Genomic DNA, 9647 nt, shown 5'->3' with positions numbered 1-9647 from the left:
CTGATGGAACACAGGACTCGGGGACCCTGGTCCCCCCTTGCTGAGCCCCCACTGGCTGCTAGGAGCCAGCAGCTGCCTGTGGACTGCCACAGTGCAAGCAGTGCCGGGAGTGACAGCTGGTGCCATCCGCAGCTGGCGGGATGCAGGCAAACAGTGTGAGGAGCGGGTGACAGTGTGGGAAAGGGGAGCGTGGCCTCACACAGAGCCAGTGGTCCCATTCTTCTGTGGGAGCTGCACCCTGGGAGAGGAGGAGACCACCCACCTCCACAGGAACAGAGGTGAGCTGGTCCTCTCCCTGGCCCCAGAGTGCCCCTTGGAGGGAGCAAGGAGCAATGATGGGGCAGGCGGGTTTGTGTTGTCCCTCTTTGAGGGGTGCTGGTGCGGTTGGGGCAGGGGGATGGCACAGCCTGGCACGGGTACATGCAGGTCTTGGCAGTGCCATCTGTGGCCAGGCTGGGACAGCTCAGATGCCAGCCCAGCAGTAAGCAGGGTGCCACGACCTCGCCTGGCACTTCTCCCTGCTCCAGCATCTTGGAGGGGTTCAGGTCATCTCCAGGTTTCTCTGTGGCTCTCATTCATTTTGGCTCTCCTTTACACCCTACCCCTCCCCTCAACAGGCAAGGAGAAGATGGTGGCCATGGTTGTGGTGGGGTTTCTCTTTAATGGATGCCAGAAATGAGCCCTTGATGCCCAGGCACCAGAGCTGCTGGCGTAGCCCTCAGTGGGGATGGCAAGCCAAACAGGGCTGAACACCACGGACAGCCTAAAGCTGCTTCCTGTCCCCGAGCAGTCCATTGCCCAGGAGGTGGTGGGCCTCCTCTGCATGGTCCTGCTCACACTCACCGCCCTGGTGGCCAACACCGTGGTGATGGTTGTCATTCTCAAAACCCCGCTTCTCAGGAAGTTCATCTTTGTCGGCCACCTCTGCATGGTTGACCTCCTCTCGGCCATTTTCCTCATGCCTGTGGGAATCATCTCCAGCTCCTCCTGCTTCAGCAGGGTAGTCTACAGCATTGCTGAGTGCCAGGGCTTGATATTCCTGAATGTCTGCTTCATCAGTGCCTCCATCCTCACCATTGCCATCATCAGCGTGGAGCGGTACTACTACATCGTCCACCCCATGAGGTACGAGGTCAAGATGACCATCAGGCTGGCAGTGGCAGGAGTGATCATCATTTGGGTCAAGTCTGTTCTCGTCACTGTCTTGGCAATAGTAGGCTGGCCTCAAGGCAACGGGGCCACCAGTGCCAGTCGCTGCACAGTTTACTGGAGCCCTGGGGCCCACAAGAAGGCTTTCCTGATCATCTTCAGCATTGCCTGCTTTGTTCTGCCCACCATCATCATCTTTGCTGTCTATAGCAGTGTCTACCGTGTGGCCCGGATGGCATCCCAGCAGCACGCGCCTGTGCCGGCACAGGCGGTTGCACCAAGACACCGATCTGACTCCATCGCCAGCCTAGTGGCCATCATCATCACCAGGAACCTGCCGGTGCCCAGACTGGCGCCAGAGCGCTTTTTGGGAAGCAACAAGGCCATCCTCACCTTGGTCCTCATTGTGGGACAGTTCTTGTGCTGCTGGCTGCCCTTTTTCGTTTTCCACCTGCACTCCTCTGTGGCTGCTGGCACGGAGGCTGCAGGGCACGGGGAGATGGTGGTCACCTGGATTGCCTACTCCTCCTTTGCCATCAATCCCTTCTTCTACGGGTTGCTGAACCGCCAGATCCGGGAGGAGCTGGCCCGGCTCCGGCGCAGCTGCTTCAACCAGCCGCTGGGCCAGGAGCTCTGTCTTTCCATCTCGGAGGCTTCTGTCCAGGAAAACTTCTTGCAGTTTCTCCAGAGAGCAACTTGCACACTGGAGACCCATGCCAGCTGCATCAGCCCCAGCCCCAGGGACAGGCTGGACCAGACCAAGGTGAGCTTCCCCATCCCAGGTCAAGTTCCTGAAGAGAGCAGCTGAGAAGCAGGAGGCCCTGTCCCATTGTGCTGGGCAGGAGGATGGGCAGGGAACCTGCCAGGGACCCACTGGACCTGCTTTGATCCAGCTTCTCGGATTTGGAGGGGTCCTTGTTCAGGTTTTGCCTCTTCTCTGAGCTTATGGTGGAAGACGGTTTCTCCATTCAGGAGAAGGAAGATCTGGGGAAGCCTCATCTCCCTTCCACAGGCTGGGATTGTCTCTGGCTCCACCAGCACAGGCTAGTTGCATGGACCCTTCTCAAGACACAGGGTGCCAAGGGGCTCCTGTGCAGAGGCAGATGAGAGGGCACCTCCATCTCCATCACCCTGCTGGGACCACTTGTGGCCAGCGGGGAAGAGCAGATGTCCCTTGTACCCTACCCAGGAGCAATGGACCAACTAACACCACTAACACCAGTAATCCCCACTGAGCCTGGACAGCTGTCATGGAGCCTTCCATCCCTGGCTGCTTAACCCAAAACTAACTTCTGGGGAAAGGAGCTCCTGTCACTGATGGCACTTACCAGTGGGACAGCACCCTTGGGGCTGGCTCTGGCCATGTCTGTGTTTATCCTGCTGGCATGGCAGCATGTGATGTCTGTAACTATGGCCTCCATGGGGAAGGCTGGGCAGCCGGGGCCAATATGTTTATGGACACAGCTGCCCCGCTGAAGCCCAGCCAGTGGTGCCACATGCCAACCAAACTGGACTGCTGGCCAGTGGTGGACGTGGTGGCACAGGGTGATGGTGGGGCCATGTGGGGCACCCCTAGGCAACAGCAGTGGAAGAGGACCAGGAGCTGCTTTCCCCTTCCAGTCTCATTGCTTCTGGGGACCCTCCCATGGGGTCCCCAGCACAAGAAAGGGGATTGGACACTGTTGGGGAATGCTGGAGGCATCACTCCCAGCCCACTACAAAGGGCCCAGGAATGGTGCTGGTTGGAGATGCCCCTGCCCCAGTAATAACTGGTGGGCTGGAAGAGAACTGCCCCATGGCCTCTCAAACTGTCCCATGGGGCTCCGGGAAGACTCCCAGAGAGGCTGGGGCTGAGGGTCAGGGGCATCCCCCTGGCCACAGAGATGCCCTTCCAGCCACCACCCCAGGAGCTGGTTCTGCCCCTTGTGTTGGGGGTGTCTCCACCCTGGGTGGGGGATGTTGTTACTTGTTTTCTTGTAAATTTTATCTTTTTATTAAACCATTGAAAAGTTACAAAGGAGGAAAAAATATAGACATATATACAGCATTTTCAAGCCAGCAGGGACTGGCTCTTGGATGGGTATGCTGGGAGGCGATTGCCCCAGGGTGCCCCCTGCCCACCAGAGCCAGAGGAAGGGGGACCCCCACAGAGGCCAGTCAACCCCTCATCCAATGGGACCCAGCATTTGGGTGCCAGCCGGAGGGTGGGCAGCAGCAGAACAGCAGGATGGGCAGGGCGAGGGGCAGGTGGTGGGGGTCCCACCCTGGCACTGGGCACTGAGAGAAGGGGACTACAGGCCAGCAGGGACAGCTGCGCACCCCCCAGTACCAGGGCACGTGGTCCCCGCGCAGGAGAACCGAGGAGGGGGACACAGCGCTGCCGGGGTGGGCAGCAGGCAGCAGAGCAGCCTTTTCCTCCGTGGACATCTGCCAGGAGGACCCCTCCCCAGGGCAGGGGGCAAAGGGTCCACTCTGGGCATGGGGTGCCTGGCAGGGGCTGGGGACAGGGTGGGCATCAGGGGGTGTCTCTGGCACTGGGGGGCACCCCGGCCCCCCTCACCCACCTGCTGGCAGGGCTCAGTAGGGTGAGAACTTCTGCCGGTCGGCTCGCTTGGTGCCATTGGCAGCTGAGATCTTGGTCGTGTGGGTGGCAGTGCCGCTGTTGGGACCCGCCGCAGAGGACGGGGACAGCGCCAGGAAGGACATCGGCTTCAGGCCGATGAAGTTGGAGAGGGAGATGGTGTAGGGGGTGCCCAGCAGGGCTGGGTGGGCAGGGGCAACTGTGGGCAGCGCTGCACCAGAGCCCGGGGTGAGGGGCTGGTTGAAGCTCACGCCGAGGTCCATGGAGCCAGGGCCTGGCGGCACCTGGGAGGTAGATTTGGCCGTCTCTAAGCTGGGGAACCAAAGGTGGTGATGAAGTGGTGAGGACCACAGCGACAGAGCAGGTCCTTCACCCCAACCTGCCCATCTTAGGATGCAGGGACTGCGTGCCCCATCCTGTCTGGCACTGCTCTTCAACCTGGGCATCCTGCTGAGGAGGGCTAAAAAGCTGGTGCTCAAACCCTGTGGGATCTAGGGTCCTGCACCCAAAATCTTGGGACCTCAAAGCACTGCCCAGCTCATCCTTCCTGAAGATGCTGGGGGGGGCAGTGTCCCCCCAGAGCTGCATTGGGGTGCTGGGGAAGTGCACCTAGTACCTACCAGGTTGTGATGAGGTACTGAGCCAGGGTGATGCTGACGGGGGACCCCGTGATGGTGATGTGCCGCTCACTGGAGCCCTCAGTTTGGTTCCCAATCTTGATGTGGGCACCTGACATCTGACGGATCTCACTGATCTTGCTGCCGTGTCGGCCAATGATGCAGCCGATGAGCTGGAGGGGCAGAGGCTGGCGTGAGCTGGGAGCAGCTGGAGGGGCCATGCCAACCGGGGAGCTCCCAGGGGCTCACTGGCCACTTTCTATGTCTGGGAGTACTGGGGAAACTGAGGCAGGCACCGGGAGGGCAGGGTGCTGCTTTCCTTGGGCAGACCCTGCTTTTTGCTCTCACTCAAGGGCCTCCCTGGCTGGCATCACTGGGCTGACACATCCAGGGCTATTCCTTGGTGTTGGCCAAGCCCTTTCCCCCTTCCCGTGCCTTAGTTTCCCTTCCGGCTGCTTCTGCCCCTGAAGCATCTCCTGAGCTCTGACAGGCAAGGTAGAGCCTCCCCTGTGTGGGCCAGTTCTGGCCCCTGCAAAGTGGCTGTGGGGTGGGACACATGGATGGGGACAAGCTGTGGTCCCCGTCACCATCCCAGAACATACACGTACGTCATTGGGTACGAGGAACTCCTGGGAACTGCACTGGGAGCTGGTATCCAGGCCTGTAGAAAGAGATAGGGATGTTAGTGGAGGATGGTGGGTCTCCAGCAGCTCTGTGCCCCTACCCCAGCCCCATGCTGGGACAGTCAATGTTCCTGGGGACAAACTTGAAGGATCCCTGGGGAGATGCGTAACTTGGTGCTGGTGCTCCCCCACGGCAGGGCTGGGGGTCTCTGACGGGTGCAGGAACCCCAAGAAATCAAGGACAGGGTCATTCAGGGGGCAGGTAACCATGCTGGGGGGCTGGGACCAGAGAGGGTGCAGGGGATGGGGACCCCTTCATCAGGGCTAGGTGGCTGAGGGGATCAGGAGGGGCACCTCACACCCCAGCCCTGGAGGGGCACAGGAGATGCTCACCCGGCACCATGGTGGGTGCGTGGCCCAGGGAAGCAAAGGGAAGCGAGTGCCCTGAGAGCTGCTGCAGCTTCGTCACCTGCGGGAAGCAGGAGGAAGAGGAAGGAGCTGTTATTCTCTGTCGACTCCTGGGGCTGGGGGCTGGCACCCAGCACCTCCCAGGACAGGCATCCCTGGCAGGAACAGGCACAGTGCCCATGGGATCAGGGACGTGCTGCCACAGGGACAGACTCACCTCTGCAGAAGAGACCCCGCTGTACTGGCCCTGCATGGGGAAGCTCTGGGGGGGAGGAAAGGGGCATCAGTAGGGGGCCGGGTGGTGCCCCTGCCTCAGGCCTCACCCCATGGCAGGGAGGCCACCCCAAGCCCACTGGAGTTGCCCTGCTGGGCAGAAGCTGAGCCCCCTGGCCACCCTGTGCCTGGGGGGGGGGGGCGCTGCAGCCCCTTACCTGGTTGGCAGAGAGCAGGATGGTGCCCAAGGAGAGGCCAGGGTGGTAGGGGATGGTGGCTCCCTTTGGTGGTGACTGGAGGGGGAGGGAAGGAGGTGGAGGGGATAAGAGATGAGGTTGAATGTCTCCATTGCCCCACAGGTGCCCCTGAACCCCCTCTGCCAACCCCATGCCCCCAGCAAGCTGGGCACAGCCCTCAGCACCACTGAGGCAGCGTGTTCTATGGACTTCTGTGCAGAGGGATGCCTGTGCCTGGGTCTAGGAGGGCAAAGGAAGCCCTGGTGAGGGGGGATCAGGCAGCATGTGCCCCCTTGGGCTGTGCTCAGTGGGTACCTCCAGGATGACGGCGCAGATCTGCCTCACGCACTGGATGATGGTGTCCGGCACCCCCGAGACGGTGACGGCCCGTTCGGTGGAGTTGGGCAGCAGGTCAGCAGCCACCTGCACCTGTGCCCCTGAGCTCTGAGGGGCAAAGGGAGACGCTGGGGTCCCTCAGCCATTCCACCCCCAGGGCTCAGCACCTCCCACCTCCCCTGTACCCTCGTGGACTCCCAGGGAGCTTTGCAGGACCCGCAGGGTGATGCTCCAATCCTGCATCACCTCCCACAGCCCCTGAGGGACCACGGCAGCCCCTGTTCCAAGGGCTCTGTGCTCCCTGGGGGAAAAGGGGAGCCCACACCTGGAGCACCCACAGCCTCACCTCCCGGATCTCCCGGATCTTGGCTCCTGCCTTGCCAATGAGTGAGCCACACTGGCTGGCTGGGATGACCAGGCGCAGCGTCACCGGTGCTCTGCCTGCTGCTGCCCCATCACACCCTGCTCCCAGGTCCTGCGAGGAAATGGGGATGCAGTGTTGGACCCCCAGGAGCACACAGGTGTGGCGGTACTGTGGGGTCTGCCTACCTCCTTCAGCTTGAAGGCTATCATGGAAACAGCACGGAAGACAGCGTTGGTGGAGCCGGTGATGGTGGTGATGCGCTCGGGGCAGGACCCCTCCGAGATGGTGATGCGTGCGCTGCTCTGGGGACAGTGTCACACTCCATCAGGGATGGCGTGGGCCCTGTGCTCCATGTTCCCCCACCCAAGGAAGGGCTCACCATGGCAGGGCTCAATGCCTGTGGACCTGGGCTTTCCCCTTCCCACCTGCAGCCTTCCTGGGAATGAAGCTGCATTTCCCCTGGGTCCGTCCAGGACTGGGGGGCAGGGCTGGGCTAGTGGGAGCCATCAGGTGCGTGCAGGACAGGCATCAGGACTGGCAGCCCCCCAACATGCCCTTACCTGCTCTCGTATCCTCTTAACAGTCTCTCCTTTCTGCAGGGGGAGGAACAGGGCAGGTGGTCAGGTCCAGGGAAGCCCAGGGCTGGTGGTGCCCTGGACCCCAAATCTTACCTTGCCAATGATGCTGCCGATCTCCTGCAAAGGCAGAAACGAGGGCGGCCCCATCAGCAGGCAGCTCCCTGCCTGCCACATCCCTCCTCTGCCCATAAGGAAACAGGCAGGCCCTGCCCCATGGCCACTGGCAGCTTGGTGACACTGGGCCATGGGAATGGCCCCTCCCCAGCTTAGGGTGTGGGAAGAAACCCTTCTGGGAATGTAGGGGAAGAAACCAGGCTCTGGTGAGGAGCAGCATGGTCCCTCACCCTGGGCACTGCTGACCCCCCTGAGCAGAGCCAAGCTTCCCTGCTGTTACCTTGCCATGCATGAGCATGCGGAGGGTCAGGGTGATGCTGAGCTCCGTCTCTTTGGGGCTGCTGCCCAGGCTGCTGGCTGTGTCCTGCGATGCCATGGCAGGAGGGTGAGCTGAGCCTGCGGGACATGGCAGTTACAGAAAGCGGGAGGCCCCAGCTGCCCCTCCCCTAAATCTGCAGCCTGAAAAGCACCCAAGGCTGGGAAGCAGGGAAACTGAGGCAGGGCAGTGCTGTACCCTCCTCTGGCGGGGGAGGCTTGCACGGCCCTGTGGTACCCCATTGGCACCCTGCACACCTTCCGGGAGCTCCCCAAAAGGGACTCACTGCTGTGTCTGCCTGAGCCTGCAGGCAGCTGTCTTCAGCCTGGCCCATGCTGGGCCTGGGCTGGAGCTGGCACTGCACCTGCATGAAGCCAGGAGCTGGGTGGATAATGGGAGGGAAAGGGGATGCTGTGGGATGGGGTTCGGTTTGCAAATGTTTGCTGGGATAGTGGCACACAGGGCAGGGGGGGCAGAGGTGGCCTGAGTCATCTCACAGGCCACGTGAGCCTTCCTCTTCCTCCTCCTCCCTTCTGTCCATGCACAAAACCCCAGGGGAAACTGAGGCAACCTCCAGGATGGAGACCCCGAACCCAGCTCCCGAACGGAGCGATGCCAACACACGATGCCGCTGCACCCTGTCGTCGTCGTCGTCCCACCCCCCGAGCACCCCAGGGCCACCCCTCGGCTCCTGTGTGCTGTGCCCGGGGGTGGCCGCGGCCCCGGGTGCCGGCCCCGAGGACAATCGCCGTGTGTCCGAGCAGGGGTGGGCGGCTGCGGCATCGCTGGCTCCCGGAGGGCCGGGCAATGCCAAGCAGCTTGGAAACAAAGCACCCGTGTTGGGGCTGGGGCCGTGTCTGCGGGCACGGCGGGGGGGTGGAGGGGAGGTTATTTTAGGTGCTGGCAGGACTCGCCGCTGCTACGGCACATCTCCTGCATCAGGGTGAGGGGGGCGAGGGACAGGTTGGGCGCTCCGCACCCCCGAAGTGCCACGGTTTGCACCCCGCGGGATGGTTTGGATGCTGCATCTTCATCCCCCTGTTACCAGCAGCTGAGGAATGGCTGGGGAAGGGCGATATTGCTGTTCCCGATGGAGGGGAGGCTGAGATAGGGTGTGCTGAGGGGTGTACCCCCTGCAATCCGCCTTCCCGAAGCCTTGCGTGGTGCCGGCAGGGGCGGGCAGCCTCCGGGGTCCCCCGAACCCCCGGGATGAACGGCAGCGAAGACAAAAGATCCCGCCGGAAAGAGAAGGATGAGGCTGGCAGTGGGGCAGGGGGAAGGCAGGAGGGCAATGGGTGCCCCTCACGGCCATAGGCAATGTGGGGGCTCCGCGGGCAGGGGGGTGCTGTCCCCCAGGTGAGCCATGGCAGGGATGCCAAAGACCGCGGTGATGGGCACAGGCCATTTGCCCCCGTCGGGACAGCCACAGGCTGGGCACCGCCCGTCCTATGGGGCACCTTCTGGTGGCAAAGGGAGGTGAGGGGTGGGAGGATACACAGGAGGAAGACCCCAGCCCGTCCCCGGGGGATCCTCTCTCCACTCGCCCTCCCGGCCGCCCCGAGCCCCCGGGCCTGGGGGGTGGGTACCTTTCCGTGCTCCTCGTCCCTCCGCCGCCGGCCACCCCGCTCAGTGCCACATTGTCCCCGGCGGCGCCCAGTGGCACCCGGGGCAGGAACAATGAGCCGCTTGACAGGCCAGGGCCAGGCTGGCAGCCCCGGCCCCCACCCCGGTCCACGCCGGGGCCCCCCTCGCTCTTCCCCTCTCCCACATCCCTCCCTCCGGGATCCTATTACAGCGGATAAGAGGCACTAAAAGGAACAATGCACCCTGGGTAAGGCCATCTGCCACCGCTGGGGACATTCCTGCCCCCAACGCCCCCCCCCGTTGGCTCACACATCACCCCTCTTTGTAATTGCGTGTTTTTTTTTCCTGGAAGCCGATCAGCTGGCAGGGATCGAGGGCTCAAGGACACCGAAGCGGGCAGGGACAGGGCAGCTGGCACCCCAGAGCCCTCCGGCACTGGGGGCTGTGCTTGGACGGCTAGAAGCACCCCTGTATGGGAGGCTGGTCTCCCACAGGGAGCCGGGTGTGGGGGGGTAAGGGATGCTCCAG

The 9647-nt window shown here is 62.5% G+C and overlaps 2 protein-coding genes across 2 annotated transcripts; one reads left to right on the top strand and one right to left on the bottom strand.

The window, feature by feature from the left end:
• Positions 1-440: 440 nt before the first annotated feature.
• On the top strand, positions 441-3103 carry LOC134175080 (probable G-protein coupled receptor). Its single transcript, XM_062640542.1, has one exon. The coding sequence runs from the start codon at positions 728-730 to the stop codon at positions 1955-1957; it is 1230 nt and encodes a 409-aa protein (XP_062496526.1). The 5' UTR covers positions 441-727; the 3' UTR covers positions 1958-3103.
• A 3-nt stretch (positions 3104-3106) lies between these two features.
• On the bottom strand, positions 3107-9309 carry PCBP4 (poly(rC) binding protein 4). Its single transcript, XM_062640541.1, has 13 exons — positions 9122-9309; positions 7500-7615; positions 7199-7222; positions 7088-7120; positions 6713-6829; positions 6510-6638; positions 6143-6271; positions 5810-5884; positions 5596-5640; positions 5364-5439; positions 4956-5008; positions 4351-4520; positions 3107-4042 (listed from the first exon to the last, which is right to left on the bottom strand). Exons 2-13 carry the CDS (start codon positions 7593-7595, stop codon positions 3727-3729), a joined length of 1263 nt encoding a protein of 420 aa, XP_062496525.1. The 5' UTR covers positions 7596-7615; positions 9122-9309; the 3' UTR covers positions 3107-3726.
• Positions 9310-9647: the final 338 nt, after the last annotated feature.

The sequence above is a fragment of the Pezoporus occidentalis genome, unplaced genomic scaffold (assembly GCF_034315485.1).
Source record: "Pezoporus occidentalis ecotype Australia unplaced genomic scaffold, CSIRO_AGI_Poc_V1 ctg650, whole genome shotgun sequence".
Lineage (NCBI taxonomy): Eukaryota > Metazoa > Chordata > Aves > Psittaciformes > Psittacidae > Pezoporus > Pezoporus occidentalis.
The sequence above is the reverse complement of the archived record's forward strand: the minus strand, read 5'-3'. Positions and strand labels throughout refer to the sequence as shown.